This window comes from Oncorhynchus mykiss, chromosome 19 (assembly GCF_013265735.2).
Source record: "Oncorhynchus mykiss isolate Arlee chromosome 19, USDA_OmykA_1.1, whole genome shotgun sequence".
Lineage (NCBI taxonomy): Eukaryota > Metazoa > Chordata > Actinopteri > Salmoniformes > Salmonidae > Oncorhynchus > Oncorhynchus mykiss.
Window position 1 is genome coordinate 28,816,149 of NC_048583.1, and position 19,506 is coordinate 28,835,654.

Below are 19,506 nucleotides of genomic sequence, written 5' to 3' on the forward strand. Positions count from 1 at the left end.
TTTTCAATGCTTTTGATTGAGCTAATGAAGATATATTATTGGGGGTGGGTCCTTTTCATTGTCATTTTTCTTTGTCACTGTAGGCCTACTGTATTTGCATGAACACATTTTCATCAGGGAATTTAATGCACTTGTGAAATCTTATATGCCCCATGTTTTCTAATGGCAAGGCAAGCGTCCTCTGAGCTGCTCCGCCTCACTCGGTCTCTCAACACAGACTCCAGGCCAGCAGGAAGTTGCGTTCAGTGTGTCTCACTGTCCGTTGAGCGTCCGGACGAAGAGGCTCTTTCTCGTGAGCGATGTCTTAATTGACGGACGGTGAATACACATTTTCCCGTTTTAACGGGTGAATGTAATTATTAAGGGGTGTTTATAGCATAACTAGTCGCCTTTACCAAGAGCGGAACTATGGCAAACGTGAAAGTCGCCATTCGAGTTCGCCCTCTCAACGCAAGGTAAATTCAGCCTATTTCTCTTCAATTCTGAGTTCACTGTCAATAAAGTTGGACTACTAACTTGCCTTGCTTCGTATGCAAATGATCATTTTTAGAGTAGATGACAATAGCTGTGATTTATTCTGCTGTTGTGTGTTGTCAGTGTTACTACGCATGGGAATTGGACTGAATTGGGCAGCCCCAGCTCATTCGATCTCTTGCCTACTTTCCGATAGAATGTATTTAATGTCATGATGATAAGATGTAGGTCGCCTATATGCCTTAAATGTGCATGATTTATATACTGTGCATACATCCTCGGTCTCAGTTTGCAGGTTACTTCTTGAAAGGCCACTGACAGCAGGTATAGGGCAAAGCTACACTGTCAGAATAAAAACATTTACGTTGACATTTTGAAAAATCTATTGTCTCCATTATTATGCAATTACTGAAGTAGTAATCTATATGCCACAGTAACAACAATATTGTAATTACCGTGTTAGAACAAATTAATGTGTGCTGCCTTCTAGTGAATACGTATCCCGTTTGTTATATCACCCATATCGCAATCTAACAAGCTACATTTGTTGGCGAAACAGTCATGGGAAAACTTTTTTGTGTGTCTATTTTACAGCGGCATAAACATGTTTTTATTGGGGTAGCTAGACTAGTGTAGTAAGCACTGTACCCCACAAGCACCCTCCTATTAGCCCAAATTACAACAGTATGTCGAGTTAAAGGTCCTTTGGGGTGCTTAGGGGGTGGGGTTGTACAGTTAAATCAAATTTAAGTTAACTATATTTTGCCATTGCCTTTGGCCAAGAAATATAGGCCTAACTATAAAACTTATTTTTTTAAAGTCTTTGCCTGAACATCATTGGTTGTTTTAAATCCTTTCCTTGCGCTTTGCATTACAAAGGGGGACTTAATAGCTCAAATTCACTGTCATGCAAATACATGCTTCCTGGTTGTGTCTTTTACAGGGATTTAAGTTGGTGCTGTTGTGTGTGTGTTCATGTGTTAATGGAAAGGTGTTTTGCCCTTCGGTACAGTGTAATTGTCGCTGTCATGCCATCATTCAGGCTTTGCATTGAGACACAGAGATAACAGGAGAACCCAAGCTGTTACATGTTTCTCAAAGGACCAATAGGGCCCTACGTAATCTATCCTTTGCCAACTGACAGCCAATCCGACTCTTTCCAATTGGCTACAGTATGTTGTGAACACTTTGGAGAGTGAGAGAAAGAGAGAGACAGAGAAACAGAGAGGACAGCACTAGCTACTGCATGTGTTACAAAGTGTCAATACATTTGAGTAATATTTCAGTTTGTGTCAAAACAGAAGAGGCCTCATTTTATTTTCCATCTCCTTCCTTCCTCCTTCCATTCATGCTGGTCGAACCCCAGTTAGAAGCCGTCTCTCTTGAGGTTGTCGTGGTTTTGGGTTGGGCTGCTGGGGTTGGCAAAATGAATCCCACGTGGTGGAGCATGTGCTTATTACAACTTCCAACAGAGTCCCTGGTCTGATGTATCTACCCCGCCTCACACACCCAGACCAAGGACAGAGAAGTTCTAAGTACTATTACAGTGTCCCTCATTGTTGCAATCCCCCATTGTCGCTCAAGGAGTTTTAAACTCATTCAGCTCTACTCTTCTACAGCCTCAGATTTCATTCTGTTGCATCATATGTGTCCAGAGTCAGCATCTGGAGCACACACACACACACACAGACTCTCTCACACACACACACACACAAACATGGGCTTTTGTCCAAGGAATGGCTCAAGCTTTCTCACCCGAGGGACTCTTTGCAGGGCCCGTTTGGACTGTTTTCTTTTGAATAAGAACTGGACAGTATTTTTCCAACTCTCCCCAATTCCTAGATTTTGGGGATTGTCTTTGACACCATGTAATAGTCTCATGTCACTAGTCTCAAGTAGCGCTTGCTAGATTTTTGTCTGGTGTCCCTCCCTCTTTAAACGTCACAAAGGCAAAGTACATAAAACAGAGTTTGAAAAGGTAGCGCCGATGAAATGATGTCTCTGTAACGATCGTTAATGTAATTAGTGATTGGTCTCATGTAGCCTTCCTGTCTAACTGAGCAACGTGGGTAGATCAGAAGAGCTGATGAATGAAGGACATGGCCTGTCACATTTATTAGTTTCTGTTATTACCTCTCACACTCAGCTAATATATAATAATATAGCAGGCGCTTTTATCCAAAGCGACTGTCAATCAGGTGTGCATACTTTTTTAGGTACGGGTGGTCCCAGGAATTCAGCCCACTATCCTGACTTTACAGGTGCCGTGCTCTACTAACAGCTACAGAGGACCACCAGTTCGTGGTCATGTCTGTCCACCACGACTTTCCGTCTCCCCCCACATCTGTTACCCGTCTCCCCAATACACCCCCTGACTGGGCAATTATAATGTGTAGTTAATGTGGGCAAATGCGTGAAACTATACAAAGGAAAGTATACTAACACAATGTCTATCACTCTGCCTTTCACAGGGAAGGTGTGGATGGAGGGAGGCTAGCTGTGCAGGTGGAGGACAAGTTGGTTAGGATAAAGAATACTAAGGTGAGTGCCATACTGGCTTTTTACCCAGCATGTAACTGCACAGGTGACTCTGATACACACACACACACACACAAATGTCTCCTAAATAGTATTAGATTGGGGTTATTTTTCTTGTAACCAAAGCAGAACCCTTATTTGGGGCTATATAGAACCATCTCTTAAAGGTTCAATAAAGAACCATGGTCATAAGGTTCTAAATGGAACCTGTATGGGGGTATAAAGAACCCTTTCCTAAGGTTCTATAAAGAACCACTGAAAAAGGTTCTATATACTATAGCGGAAAAGGGCTCTACTATAGTTACAACCCTTTTTTATGGTTCTTTATAGAACCTTTATGGAGAATGAGAAAGGTGGGTTCTATAAAAAATCTGAAAGGTTCTTTTGTAGACCCTTTTGTAGAACCATACAGGGATTTTTATTCTGCTCAGCCATATTATATTGTTACATTTCCATAGGTGTTATTATTGTGTTAATTGGCTAGTTCAAACAAGCGAGCTACCTTCTGGAACAGCTGGGGATCCCTGGCTGATTTAGTCAACTGTCCTCAATTGACACAAGGCCACACATGAGTCTTTCACAAGACACATCACTGGCCATGGTTTTATAGAATGGCATAACACAACAGATGAGATCAACTGGAATGACACTCTCACTCACGGTTGCACAAAAAGAGCTGTGCTCAAACTACGCCCCCAAAACATTGTAATCAGCCGCCTCCCCAACATTTTACTCCTCACTAAAAGAGCAAAGAACCCCTTTATGAACTGTAAAGAACCATCGAAGAGCTCAAAGGGTTTTTTGAGTCATCGTGGTTCCACAAAGAACCCATCACCCTTCCCAAAGAACCCTTGAGGAACCCCTGATACTGTATATGATATTCTCATGTTCTATTGCTCTTTGATATTGGCCAATATACAGTGGGTAGAACAAATATTTGATACACTGCCGATTTTGCAGGTTTTCCTACAAATGCTAATTAATGACTTAAAAATCATATAATGTGATTTTCTGGATTTTTGTTTTAGATTCCGTCTCTCACAGTTGAAGTGTACCTATGATAAAAAATTACAGACCTCTACATGCTTTGTAAGTAGGAAAACCTGCAAAATCGGCAGTGTATCAAATACTTCTCCCCACTGTATCTCTCAATCAACATCAGAGCTGAGGCGGCGATCTTGACGGACTGTTTATGTGTGTAGGGCAGGTTGAGGGCAGCAGGTTTCGAGGAGGTGGGGGCATCCAGAGGGTATGTGTCTCTTACACACAGGATGTTTACACTCAGGACTGGGCCCTTTGCTGTCTCAATCCAATATTGTTTATAATGATTATGCAGAGCCTACACTCCCTCACACACACTGCCTCACACACTCAGAGACACTTAGAGGGAGGGACTGTCATACACAGGGCCCACAGGCACGCACACACATGTAGAAACACACACACACACAAACACACACACAGGCAAAGGGATCCTCCCACAGACACCACGACACTCATACACACACTCCAATAGGACACTCGAAGTTGTTACAACCCAAGTTACAACCCTCATACCTTTGTTAGAGCAAGTGGTTTAAAACCGTCTCTGTAGCGTGACTGAGTATCTGTGACAGCCCCCCCCCCCAATCTAATTATTGCCTCCCAGATCCAGCAATTAGGAGGACAATGCTTTATTACCCCCTCTTAGTGACTCAAAATCAAGTTTCTTGAGTGTGAATGTTCAGCTTTGCAATATTATCAATATTATCGCTGGTTGTTCAGGGCTGGAGATGTTTACGGCAGAAGTTAGAGAAGGGAGAGGATATGTGTTTTTAGAAATGATGTGAAAGAGACGAGCCACATATGGTGTCCTGCTGTTATGGGAATAATTATTTTAGGCAAGTGGGACAGTTTGGATTAAGATGGAGAAAGTGAAAAGAGGGGAAGAGGAGAATGAACACACACACGCTCGGATGGGAGAGAGAGGGCAACGTTGAAGAAGGACGGGAGAGCAGGGCAATGAAGGAACGGAGGAGGCAGAAATGGAGATAGACGGATGGATAGAGTAATGACCACAGAGGCGAGCTCACACACCATATCTAAGCCTGTGTGCTATGTGGTTTCACTCTCAGATCAGCCATCCGAAGCAAGGCTATTGTTTAGTATCATAACAATGGTGCATGGCTGAAGTAGCAGGTTTTCACTGCAGTCAATTGGCTGTGAGGAATGAATAGCTTTAGTGTGGCCTAATGCTGCTGTTAGAAACTTCATTGGAGATCGACTTGATTACTGTCAGACTGTGCAGAATCCCTGATCTACAACTGTGCATCCCAAATAACTACTCGTATGGGCCCTGCTCAACCTGATCCCCTTAAACCGAGTGTGTTCTGAAACGATGGTGATGTCAGCTGTACATACAGTGCATTCGGGAAGTATTCAGACCCCTTGACTTTTTCCGAATGTTGTTACGTTACAGCCTTATTCTAAAATGTATTTCAATTAATTTATTTTTTCCTCATCAGTCTACACACAATACTTTACTCCCACCTACATGTACTATTTACCTCGACTAACCTGTACCCCCGCACACTGACTCGGTACCCCCTGTATATAGCCTCGTTATTGTTATTTTGTTGTGTTACTATTATTTTTTACTTTAGTTTATTTAGTAAATATTTTCTTAACTGCATTGTTGTATTCGGCGCATGTGACAAATAAACATTTATTGGATTTTTATTGGATTTGATGGCAAAGCAAAAACAGGTTTTTAGACATTTTTGCAAATGTATTAAAAATAAAAATCTTTCCATAATTACATAAGTATACAGACCCTTTATTCAGTACTTTGTTGAAGCACATTTGGCAGTGATTACAGCTTTGAGTCTTCTTGTGTATGACACTACAAGCTTGGCACACCTGTGTTTCTGGAGTTTCTCCTATTCTTCTCTGCAGATCCTCTCAAGCTCCGTCAGGTTGGATGGGGAGAGTCGCTGCACAGCTATTTTCTGGTCTCTCCAGAGATGTTCAATCGGGTTCCAGCCACTCCTGTGTTGCCTTGTCTGTGTGCTTAATGTCGTTGTCCTGTTGGAAGTTGAACCTTCGCCCACATTCTGAGGTCCTGAGCACTCTGGAGCAGGTTTTCATCATGGAGCTCTCTGTACTTTGCTCTGTTTATCCTTCCCTCGATCCTGACTAGACTCCCAGTCCCTGCTGCTGAAAAACATCCCCACAGTATGATGCTGCCACCACCATGCTTCACCGTAGGGATGGTGCCAGGTTTCCACCAGATGTAACGCTTGGCATTCAGGACAGATATTTCAATCTTGGTTTCATCGGACCAGAGAATCTTGTTTCTCATGTTTTGAGAGTCTTTAGGTGCCTTTTGGCAAACTCCAAATGGCTTTTTTTTACTGAGGAGTGGCGTCCTACCATAAAGAGTGACCACTCTACCGTAAAGGCCTGATAGGTGGAGAGCTGCAAAGATGGTTGTCCTTCTGGAAGGTTCTCCCATCTCCACAGAGGAACTTTGGAGCTCTGTCAGAGTGACCATCGGGTTCTCGGTCACCTCCCTGACGAAGGTTGTTCTACCCCGTTTGCTCAGTTTGTCCGGGTGGCCAGCTCTAGGAAGAGTCTTGGTGGTTCCTAACTTCTTCTGTTTAAGAATGATGGAGGCAACTGTGTTCTTGGGGACCTTCAATGCTGCAAAAAATTGTTTTGATACCCTTCCCCAGGTCTGTGCCTCGACACAATCCTGTCTCGGAGCTCTATGGACAGTTCCTTCGACCTCATGTCTTGGTTTTTGCTCTGACATGCACAGTCAACTGTGTGTCCTTATATAGACCAGTGTTTGCCGTTTGCTGTAACAGGATGCAACTGAACTCAATTTCGAGTCTCATAGCAAAGGGTCTAAATACTTATGTAAAAAAAATAAAATGTTTTATACATTTGCAAACATTTTTACAAACCTGTTTTCACTTTGTCATTATAGGGTGTTGTGTGTAGATTGATGAGAAATCAAATTTTTGAACAAGGCTGTGACGTAACAAAATGTGGAAAATGGGAAGGGGGTCTGAGTACTTTCCGAATGCACTGTACAACGATATCTACGCGTTAAGAGAAAGGCTTGACAGTATCACGGTGAAGATACGTACGAGGTCGACGGTTTGTAAGGTCTCGCGCACAAGATGAGAGTACTGCTTGTGAAATGATGCTCAGTTGGCTGTAAACTAAAGTTGTCCAGAGCAACAGCTCAACAGTTCTGTCCGGGCGTGTAGATACATGCTCTGCTTCAGTTGCCCCCTTCGTGGCATGGCCCTTAGTCAACAGTCAACACCAGGGCAGTCAGTCTCATTAGTAATGCTGACACTGTAGTTGATTTTAAGTGGTTGTTTCTAGCAGTAACACAGGGTAACGCCGGTTCTCTTGTCTGGGCTGTAACCCTGTAACCTCAGTCCCGTAAAGAATACGCCTCGTCACGTTATTTTGAAGACCCGATTTGAATGTACAGCAAAACGGGCACGTGTGTCAGTACAGCTTAAACCGTACCTCTGACATTTGTCCCTAACTGACTGTCTGTTGTCTCACTGTCTCTCTGTCTGTGCCCCCCCCCCCCCCCCAGCTGGATGGACGTCAGGACGTCCATGGAGACTCCAGGGAGAAGGTGCTGGAGTTTGGTTTTGACTACTGTTACTGGTCTGTGTCCCCAGAGGAACCACACTACGCCTCACAGGAGGAGGTAAGAGGGAGTCCTGCGTGTTGTTTGTTTGTTTTTGATTTGAGCTGTTCTTGTACCGGGTTTCGTGCCGGTTGAGTGGCGGCATCGGGCATGTGCGTGCCCAGGCAGCCTTGGGGGTGTTGGCAGGGGTGGGTGTCAGTAAGCACGAAATGGGAGTGAAATGTACTATCTGTACTTGTCCAATCAAGTGTTTTTCCACGGTCATGATGTGCCCTAAGGAACACCACCCTGGCATTTGTGTGTGAGGCAGCCAGGGGGGGGACGTTGGGCAGGCACGGGGAATCACAACCTGAACTGAAGGAAGACGTCCAAGGGAAATAATACTGTGTTTGGAAAGAAACAAAATGTCTTGGATATTGATTTGATTTGTGCGGGCCTTAGATTCTCTTTTATGTCTCTGTGATTGGCTGATTAAATCTGTTTGTGCTGCTTTGATTGGTGGGTGCTACTGTTTTTCCTGGTACTGATGGGAGGAGGAGCCAGAATAAGACCCACCCCCTCAGATCCAGACTAGCAGAGGCCATTGTGTCATGTTAGTTGGACCTCCGTTTATACAACTCAAACTTGATGTATTCTGCATTGTCTTGTTCTGATTCCTGGCTGATTTATTTACAAACAAGCATTTCAATTAAGGACAAGCTATGCAAGGAATGTTGCCTTTGGTGTTGAAGACAAGTACCATGACATGGGAAAAGCCTTGGACCACCATGGCTTGGTCTAGATCCAATGATTTTGTTCTGGTCTCTGTCTGTGAAGACTGGAGAGTTCCACCCTCCACCCTCTCCTCCACCCTCTCTGCCTCTCCTCTGCTGTCTCTCCCCTGAGAAGTGTCTTTGTGTGTGTGTGTGTGTGTGTGTGTACGAGCTGTGACGGCCCACTCGCTGAAGCAAAACACAGCGCTCTTTCCTCTCTCGCTCGCTCTCAATTCAATTCACTCGGCTTTATTGGTATGGGAAACGTATGTTTACGTTGCCGAAGCAAGTGAAATGGATAAACAAAAGTGAAATAAACAATTAAAAGGGAACAGTAAATATTACACTCACACAGGTTCCAAAAGAATAAAGACAGTTCAAATGTCTTGTTATGTCTATATACAGTCTCTCTCTCTCTGTCTCTCTCGCTCTCTCTCTGGCTCTCTCTCTCTGTCTGTGTCACTCTTTCATCCCTCCCTCTCTCTCTGTCTCTCTCTCTCTGTCTGTGTCACTCTTTCATCCCTCCCTCCCTCTCTGTCTCTCTCTCTCTGTCTGTGTCACTCTTTCATCCCTCCCTCTCTCTCTGTCTCTCTCTCTCTGTCTGTGTCACTCTTTCATCCCTCCCTCTCTCTCTCTGTCTCTCTCTCTCTCTGTCTGTGTCACTCTTTCATCCCTCCCTCTCTCTCTGTCTCTCTCTCTCTGTCTGTGTCACTCTTTCACCTCTCTCTGTCTCTCTATCTCTGTCTGTGTCACTCTTTCATCCCTCCCTCTCTCTCTGTCTCTCTCTCTCTGTCTGTGTCACTCTTTCATCCCTCCCTCTCTCTCTGTCTCTCTCTCTCTGTCTGTGTCACTCTTTCATCCCTCCCTCTCTCTCTGTCTCTCTCTCTCTCTGTCTGTGTCACTCTTTCACCCTCCCTCTCTCTCTGTATCTCTCTCTCTGTCTCTCTCTCTCTGTCATCCCTCCCATCCCTCCCTCAGTTCAAATGTCTTGTTATGTCTATATACAGTCTCTCTCTCTCTGTCTCTCTCTCTCTCTCTCTGGCTCTCTCTCTCTGTCTGTGTCACTCTTTCATCCCTCCCTCTCTCTCTGTCTCTCTCTCTCTGTCTGTGTCACTCTTTCATCCCTCCCTCCCTCTCTGTCTCTCTCTCTCTGTCTGTGTCACTCTTTCATCCCTCCCTCTCTCTCTGTCTCTCTCTCTCTGTCTGTGTCACTCTTTCATCCCTCCCTCTCTCTCTCTGTCTCTCTCTCTCTCTGTCTGTGTCACTCTTTCATCCCTCCCTCTCTCTCTGTCTCTCTCTCTCTGTCTGTGTCACTCTTTCACCTCTCTCTGTCTCTCTCTCTCTGTCTGTGTCACTCTTTCATCCCTCCCTCTCTCTCTGTCTCTCTCTCTCTGTCTGTGTCACTCTTTCATCCCTCCCTCTCTCTCTGTATCTCTCTCTCTGTCTGTCACTCTTTCATCCCTCCCTCTCTCTCTGTCTCTCTCTCTCTGTCTGTGTCACTCTTTCATCCCTCCCTCTCTCTCTGTCTCTCTCTCTCTGTCTGTGTCACTCTTTCATCCCTCCCTCTCTCTCTGTCTCTCTCTCTCTGTCTGTGCCACTCTTTCATCCCTCCCTCCCTCTCTGTCTCTCTCTCTCTGTCTGTGTCACTCTTTCATCCCTTCCTCTCTCTCTGTCTCTCTCTCTCTGTCTGTGTCACTCTTTCATCCCTCCCTCTCTCTCTGTCTCTCTCTTTCTCTATTGCCCCATTCTCTTCATCTCTGAGTTGTGCCCAGTCAGAGGGTGCTGGTGGGGTGGCCCTGCCACTACATTCCTCTGGTGACCCGTGGTGGGCGAGGGGGAGGGGCAACAGGGGCACGGCATAGAGATACAATATATTGTTGTTAGTGTGTGTGTTTTCTCTTTACTTCTGTGGAGCAGGGTCACAATCTGACCTCTTTCTGAGGCCTTTAAGTGTGTGGCTGTTCCACGCAAACTCTGACAGTGGCAACAGAGCTGACATTTACTGGCCACACGTCACAGATAGTTGCTAGGTCTACCCTTCTCTCTAGGTTCTGTCCCAAATAATGTAGACGAAACACTATTTACAGTGCTGTATGTTGACAACATTTGAGTACAGTGTTGAATAAAACGACTAGGTGACCTGAGGCTAACACGAAGGACTGGTCGTAAGGGCAGATGACAAAAAGTCTGTGTTGTTTGTGCAGTTTCAGAACACTTAATACCCTCAGCAGTTCATACTTTCCCCAGACTTTCATACGCAGACACACAGTTGAAGTCGGAAGTTTACATACAGTTAGGTTGGATTCATGAAAACTCGTTTTTCAACCACTCCACAAATGTCTTGTTAACAAACTAAAGTTTTGGCAAGTCGGGTAGGACATCAACTTTGTGCATGACACAAGTAATTTTTCCAACAATTGTTCACAGACAGATTATTTCACTTATAATTCACTGTATCACAATTCCAGTGGGTCAGAAGATTATACACTAAATTGACTGTGCCTTTAAACAGCTTGGAAAATTCCAGAAAATTATGTCATGGCTTTCGAAGCTTCTGATATGCTAATTGACATAATTTGAGTCAATTGGAGGTGTACCTGTGGATGTATTTCAAGACCTACCTTCAAACTCAGTGCCACTTTGCTTGACATCATGGGAAAATCAAAAGAAATCAGCCAAGACCTCAGAAAGAAATTTGTAGACCTCCACAAGTCTGGTTCATCCTTGGGAGCAATTTCCAAACGCCTGAAGGTACCACGTTCATCTGTACAAACAATAGTACGCAAGTATAAACACCATGGGACCACGCAGCCGTCATACCTCTCAGGAAGGAGACGCGTTCTGTCTCCTTGAGATGAAAAGTGAAAATCAATCCCAGAACAACAGCAAAGGACCTTGTGAAGATGCTGGAGGAAACAGGTACAAAAGTATCAAATATCCACAGTAAAACGAGTCCTATATTGACATAACCTGAAAGGCCACACAGCAAGGAAGAAGCCACTGCTCCAAAACCGCCATAGAAAAAGCCAGACTACAGTTTGCAACTGTTCATGGGGACAAAGATCTGATGAAACAAAAATAAAACTGTTTGGCCATAATGACCATCGTTATGTTTGGAGGGAAAAGGAGGAGGCTTGCAAGCTGAAGAACACCATCCCGACCGTGAAGCACGGGGTGGCGGCATCATGTTGTGGGGGTGCTTTGCTGCAGGAGGGACTGGTGTACTTCACAAATTAGATGGCGGCATGAGGATGGAAAATTATGTGGATATATTGAAACAACATCTCAAGACATCCGTCAGGAAGTTAAAGCTTGGTCGCAAATGGGTCTTCTAAATGGACAATGACCCCAAGCATACTTCCAAAGTTGTGGCAAAATGGCTTAAGGACAACAAAGTCAAAGGTATTGGAGTGGCCATCACAAATCCCTGACATCAATCCTATGGAAAATTTGTGAGCAGAACTGAAAAAGCGTGTGCGAGCAAGGAGGCCTACAAACCTGACTCAGTTACACAAGCTCTGTCAGGAGAAATAGGCCAAAATTCATCCAACATATTGTGGGAAGCTTGTGGAAGGCTACCCGAAACGTTTGACCCAAGTTAAACAATTGAAAGGCAATGCTACCAAATACTAATTGAGTGTATGTAAACTTCTGACCCACTGGGAATGTGATGAAAGAAATAAAAGCTGAAATAAATCACTCTCTCTACTATTATTCTGACATGTCACATTCTTACAATAAAGTGGTGATCCTAACTGACCTAATTTTTACTCTGATTAAATGTCAGGAATTGTGAAAAACTGAGTTTAAATGTATTTGGCTAAGGTTCCGACTTCATCTCTACTTATTAAAAAAAGAGTTTTTCTCCCTTAATAGTACCACTCGTGTAATAGACCTACCTATAATCTTTAATTCCATTAAAAAAGTCTCGCCATTTTAGATAAGCGACAGATTCATTTTCTTCCCACTGGTGCCAAGCACTAAAGTCACGACTTAGCCTTGTGTTTTTCTCAAGCAACATGTCGGAGCGCTGTAGTGTAGTCGTGTGTGTCCAGAGAAGACGTTGTCCTCCTGGCTTAACTTCCTGTTGAGCCCAGAGGGACTGAGCCAATCTGAGACCCATGGAGGGGGGAGGGGAAACTCCAACCTAACTCCTGCTCCTCCAGTCTCTACCCCGACCACACCCCTCTGAGACTGCTCCAGAGCAAACCCCCCCTATTCCCACCACTCCGAGCTGCTAGAGCTCTGCTGTGTTGCTCTGTACTGTCTGGATGTGTTGTATATGCCACAGAATGAAAAAGAACACATACTGTGGGGTCTGCAATTATTGACACCCCTTGATAAAGCTTAGCCATAATGACTGTACAAAGTAAATAATTCAAATGCCGAGCTATGTATTGTATGCAAAAAAAACATTTGGGGAAATAATATTGTTTTATACTAATGAAATTGCTCTGGAAAAGAGAAAGTCGTGTTTTTCTTCTCTCAAAAAGGCAGGGGTCAAAATTATTGACACCGCTAAAGATTCTTATAAATAAAGTAGTTAAACTTTTAGTATTTGTTCCAGTATTCCTAGCACGCAATGATCTTTGACCCCTCTGTAACTTCCTCACTCAACATTATTCACGATTCATTCAGGATTATCTGTAATCATGGTAGCATCCGCATGAATGTAGAAGTGTTTAGAAACCTATTCTATTCTTATTTACAATAAACGTCACCACAGTATGACACTACACATTATTTACCATTGATTTCTATTTTGCACAAAATGATCTGAAACACAACCAAAACAAACAGCAAATGCATCCAACGAGTTTGTAGAGTCACAAGCTTGATGCATTGCATGCCAGGAATTTAGGACCAAATACGAAACATTTGACTGCTTTATTTATAGGGATCTTTAGGGGTGTCAATGACGTTGACTTGTTATGGTACATGCTGCAGTGACAGTGGGCTGGTGGAGTGTTCTCCAGAGGAGGTTTAACTGCATGCTCTCCACTCAGTCAGAAAGAAGGAGTGAACTGGAGAAGAGAGAGAGGGAGAGTAGAAAGGAGGGGAAGGTGAGAGGAGGAAGGGAGCGAGAGAGAAAAAGAGAGAGAATGAGAGCTCCGAGGTATTCACTACGGAGTTAAGCTTTGGAACAGAGCAGAATAAGAGATATAATCCATAATGGAGCCCAGCTGTTGAGGTAGTGGTGAACTAGAGAGAGAAAATGGCCCTATTTATTTAAGCACTCATTTTGTAAGTGTTAGATGTGTATACTTACTGCGTAATATATTCTCTTCTATGTTTAATTAACATGGGACATTTAACCAAAAGTCGTTGAAGGACTGGGGCATTTAAATAGATGGAAAACGGAAATAGCTGAGAACCGGGAATCATCTGGAGCACAGAGAGAGGAGGGTGGAAGAGGGAGTGAGAGAGGGGGGATGAGAGGAGACAGAGAGAGGGGGGAGGAGGAGAATATATTGGGGTAAAGAGAGAGAGAGAGATGGAGAAGAGAGAACGAGGAGGGAGGGAATGAGGGAGGGAGAGCAAAAACACCCCGGTCCAAGCTCCAAGCTGACTTCATTTGGTAATAAAACCCAGCATTGAGCTCCAGATTCAGATCCTGTCCAATGACGTCTTTTGGGCTGAAATCTAACTGTGAAAAATGACTTAGTGGAGCAGCTGTGAGTTTGGCAGACGAGAAATGGGCGGTTCTGTCGACCCCCTGCCCATTCCCCTCCTCCACCTCTGGAATTCTCTGTCTCTCTCTCTCTCGTTCTCATTCTCATCTCTTTCTCTCTCTTTATCATTCTCGTCACTCTTTCTCTCTTTCTCATTCTCGTCTCTTTCTCTCTCTTTATCATTCTCGTCTCTCTCTCTCTTTCTCATTCTCGTCTCTTTCTCTCTCATTCTCGTCTCTCTCTCTCTCTTTCTCTCTCTCTCTCTCTCCCTCCCTCCCCCCATGCTGTGTTCATGACTTGATTATGCTCTTGGTATTTCTAGGTCTGTGTGTTAGTCGTGCTATAGGAAGAAGCAGAACGGCTCTGTGCTTCACAGTGATTGGTGTGCATTTTCCTCTCACACTGTATTCCACACTAGTGAGCTTGAATCCACTTTACTGACGGACTGGTCAAAGGAACCATGACTCCCACACATATTTAATCTAATGGCAGACAATTAGACTAGGTACGGACACTCACAAGCCACAAAGACATCAATAGTTTGGTCTTGCTTAGACGCTTATAAAATCCTGATTTAAAAAAAAATGTGGAGCACCTGTGATGGACAAAAAAAAGTATTCTAATTTAATTTTATCTTAGTAAGCACATGGTGTTGCTGCCCGTATCTCTGCATACTTGCAGTTCTCTGGACCAGTGATGGTAATAGCAGACCAGAATAAACCCCTATACTGCACCCCTACAGAGAGTATAGCAGATGAGACAGCCACGCCATACAAAAAAAAACACATGAAAAAAAAAAATCACACTGTTGAAAGAACACGCGTGAACAAATTACAGACATACTGTGTGTGTTTCCCCAATATTTCCAGTCCAGTATAAGTATCACGTGTGTTTTTGTAACCGGCGGGTTTAGAACCCGTGACTCCCACAGGAGAAGCCAACGTCTTGACCATGAAGGACAACACTCATTTTTAATAAGGCGCAGGCGGGGCTACCTCATCACGTGACCGTGAGCAAACACGACCGGCTCGTGTCCGATACACGTTCACATGTGCATTTCCACATTTTAATGTCAACTAGGGTTGTCAAACGATTCAAAAATGTAATCGAGTTGATCGCAGGATTTGCTGGGATTACCAGCAAATTCGTCACTTGCTCAAATCGAGCTGTAATTTACAAAAAGTATTACAATAATAATTGCGTTCTCATTTTGTTCAAAGTAACGGTTAGCAAAATCGGGTAAATTGATGAACACACTTTCTTTAACCTCAAAGTCAATTGGTTTTGCCATCACATTGTTTTTAGCTATATAGATGATGTATGTTGATGTTTTCAGTGAATTTTAAACGCTTTCAGACAATGCGGAAAAAAAGATATACAAATAGTTAACTTGAGGCATGGAGGGACAGAATAAGTTACAAGAAGAACAAAAATAAATGGAGGAACTTAGTCTGGATGGTCTTCAGAGATAGATGAGAGGGGTTGAGGGTGGATGAGAGGGGTTGAGGGTAGATGAAGGTTGGTATTAAAATACACTGTCTGTAAAATGTATATATATTTTATATATTTATTTTACCTTTATTTAACTAGGCAAGTCAGTTAAGAACAAATTCTTATTTTCAATGACGGCCCAGGAACAGTGGGTTAACTGCCTGTTCAGGGGCAGAACGACAAATTTGTACCTTGTCAGCTCGGGGATTTGAACTTGCAACCTTTCGGTTACTAGTCCAACGCTCTAACCACTAGGCTACCCTGAAAGTAGAATCCTAATAATTGTTGTCCATTAGTTTCTCCAATTAGGGGAGGGTTGGTAGGGTTAGGGGGAAATATATACAAAAAAATAATATACAGTGCCTTCAGAAAGTATTCAAACCCCTTGACTTTTTCCACATTTTGTTACGTTAAAGCCTTATTCAAAAATGTTTTTTCCCCCTCATCAATCTACACACAATACCCCATAATGACAAAGCAAAAACTGGTTTTTAGAAGTTTTTGCACAAACTGAAATAACACATTTACATAAGTATTCAGACTCTTTACTTTACCTTAGGCAGCAATTACAGCCTCGCGTCTTCTTGGGTATGACACTACAAGCTTGGCACACCTGTATTTGGGGAGTTTCTCCCATTCTCCTCTGCAGATCCTCTCAAGCTCGGTCAGGTTGGATGGGGAGCATTGCTGCACAGCTATTTTCAGGTCTCTCCAGAGATGTTAGATCGGGTTCAAGTCCGGGCTCTGGCAGGGCCACTCAAGGACATTCAGAGACTTGTCCCGAAGCTACTGCTATGTTGTCTTGGCTGTGTGCTTAGTGTCGTTGTCCTGTTGGAAGGTGAACCTTCGACCCAGTCTGAGGTCCGGAGCACTTTGGAGCAGGTTTTCATCATGGATCTCTCTGAACTTTGCTCCATTCATCTTTCCCTCGATCCTGACTAGTCTTCCAGTCCTTGCTGCTGAAAAGTATCCCCACAATATGATGCTGCCACCACCATGCTTCACCATAGGGATGGTGACAGGTTTCCTCCAGACGTAACACTTGGCATTCAGGCCAAAGAGTTCGATCTTGGTTTCGTCAGACCAGGGAATCTTGTTTCTCATGGTCTGAGAGTCTTTAGGTGCCTTTAGGCAAACTCCAAGCAGGCAGTTATGTGTCTTTTAGTGAAGAGTGGCTTCCGTCTGGCCACTCTACCATAAAGACCTGATTGGTGGAGTGCTGCAGAGATGGTTGTCCTTCTTGAACTCTGGAGCTCTGTCAGAGTGACCATCGGGTTCTTGGTCACCTCCCTGACCAAGGCCCTTTTCCCCCGATTGCTCAGTTTTGCCGGGCGGCCAGCTCTAGGAAGAGTCTTGGTGGTTCCTAACTTCTTCTGTTTGAAAATGATGGAGGCCACTGTGTTTTGGGGGACCTTCAATGTTGCAGAACTTGTGAAAATGCAAATGTAATATGTGTTTTTTTTGTAAGGGAGGCTACAGTCTGGGGAAGCCATTCCCTGTCCACCTTCCCCTTCTCTGTTTTCTTTCCCTGTCATTAAAACCTTTCGGCCAGAGAGGGTTCTGGGTGCTTAAACATTCTCATTCCCTGGACCCTGCCATTAACACGGCTATTTCCCTCTTTCTCTTTCTCTCGTTAACGCTCCCTCTCTCTGGTTGCTTTAACAAGCGGTAGAGGGAGGAGCAACAGAGTCGTTACAGATATGGGCGAGTGTTTTATTTATATGTTTAAGGTCGAGCGTTTGCCCCAGTGTCAGTTGTTGCGGTGACAGTTGGAGTTAGAAATGTTTGCTGAAAAGTTGAATGCCTTCTTTATCTATGCTGTTTTAGGGCTCCCGAGTGGCGCAGCGGTAGAAGGCACTGCATCTCAGTGCTAGAGGCATCACTACAGACACCCTGGTTTGAATCCAGGCCGTATCACAGCCGGCCGTGATTGGGAGTCCCATAGGGCCGGCGCACAATTGGCCCAGCGTCGTCCGGGTTTGGCCGGTGTAGGCCGTCATTGTAAATGAGAATTTGTTCTTAACTGACTTGCGTAGTTAAATATAGGTTCCATCAAATTTAAAGAATAAAACAATCTAAAAAAACTCAGTTGTTTTCTCCCTACGCTTTACTATATCCCTGTCCCCTCATCCTCCCAACTGTCTCTCTCTCTCGCACTCTCGCTCTCTCGCACTCTCTCTCTCTCACCCCCTCCCTCCCATGTGTAGGCAGGCATGAATAATGTCTAACAGCTTATCTGTGTAACCCGCAGTGTCTCCCTTCCCTCACTCCCGCCTCCCTGCCCTTATATGCTAATTTGACCTACAAATTCTGTCAAAGTATGTCAAATGAATGAGAACACTGTTGAACTCCAGCCAATGTTCTTCCTCCCTATCTCTCTCTCTCTCTCTGTCGTCGTTCTGCCTCTCTCTGTGTTTCACTAGTTTTTCCTGCCCCCTCCCTCAACACCTCCCCCAGCTTCACTATCTGTCCCTCTTACCCTTTTTCTCTCGCTCATATCTCAGAAAGTTAGGATACACGTTAGCCGACTAAACTCAGCTTCACAATTTACGATGGAGTTGAGCCGGCGACTAGTGTGGGGGCATACAGGAGCTCCGACGTCACATGAAATTAAATCGCTGAAATCTGTAGTTTTTGATCAAAAACGTCCTTTTATCTGACGTCGGTAGTAGCCGCACTAGTATCCGCTCAACTCCATAATCGTGGAGTCGAGTTTAGTCGACTCCCATCTCCAATAACAGCATGTATTCCTCATGCTAAACAAAAGCTAGACTTTTGTCTAATATCTGCTCAGGGTCCAGCTGCAGTGTTGGTGTCAACCTAGTTGGAAAGTGTGGGACTGAAACGGACTGACTGACCCATGTTGTAGGTTCCAGTTCCAATGCAGCTGTCCTGTCCATTCTTGGCGAGAGTGCAGCACTAACCGTGAGACCTGGGCCTGTATTCACAAAGAGTCTTAAAGTAGGAGTGCTGATATAGGATCAGTTTTGCCTTTTTAGAGTAAGATTACATAGAAAGAGGGGGGCCTGATTCTAGCTCAGCTCTCCTTTGTGAATACGGCCCTGGTTCTGTTGGATTATGGCTGCTGTGTCTGTTTCTTTACGTTTCCCAATTGCCCAACCAATGCCCACTGTTTTAGCCCAAGGATCCCCCTTACTATATGAGATGTGTAATGTGTGTGTGTAGTAGTAGGAAAGTATAAGTAATTGTGTTTTTTTTTGTCTCTTGGCTTCATAGAAGAGCACTTGCATTGACAGACAGACAGACAGAGAAAAGTAAGGAGTTTTCCAGTCCAGGGGCTGGTGTAGAGCAGGCCACATGAAAACAGACCCGGCCACTGTAGTCAGTCCACCACAGCCAATGATTAGTAGACTGAGACCATTAATAAGCACCATTACAGCTGCCTGCCTCCATCTCTCTTTTTCTCTCTCCTTCTTCTCCCAATCTCTCTCTCTCCCCCCACCCGTTCTGTTTTTCCTTTCCATTGACACGCTCCAGACATTACAGGCTTCCAATCTAAAAAAGTATCCACGTTTCAAAACAAGCTCTTATAAACAGCTGTTATCCAGGTTCAGATCTTCTGCCGACAAAATCTGCCCTTCCCTTGTTTATCAGAAGACGTCATGGTCCTGAGAGAGGGGGGGATTCTGGGTCGGCTCGCTCCAGATCTGACCTCTGCTTGGACTGACCCATTTCTGGAGTGGACTCTCCTTGTCCCCACACGCACTCACACATGCCGACACACTGTAAATCCGTGAAACACGTGACCCATTTATAACCTAAACGTCAGTGTTTAAAACTTAAAGATTAGGCATTTAGATTAGCCAATAAGTGTCCTCGTCTTAAACGCAGGGGTTTAGAATGCCAGATTAAACATAATAGTCAGCGGTTTCCAGTTTCCAACCAGGAGAACACCTATATC

General features: G+C 44.3%; 1 protein-coding gene across 1 annotated transcript in view; it reads left to right on the forward strand.

Moving 5' to 3' along the window:
* The first annotated feature begins 92 nt into the window (after positions 1-92).
* stard9 (StAR-related lipid transfer (START) domain containing 9) overlaps positions 93-19,506 on the forward strand; it is a 59,468-nt gene continuing 40,054 nt past the window's right edge. The window contains exons 1-3 of the mRNA XM_036954602.1: positions 93-455; positions 2,946-3,015; positions 7,613-7,729. Coding sequence (XP_036810497.1) covers positions 409-455; positions 2,946-3,015; positions 7,613-7,729 — 234 coding nt within the window. The 5' untranslated portion in view covers positions 93-408. The remainder of the gene's footprint in view (positions 456-2,945; positions 3,016-7,612; positions 7,730-19,506) is intronic.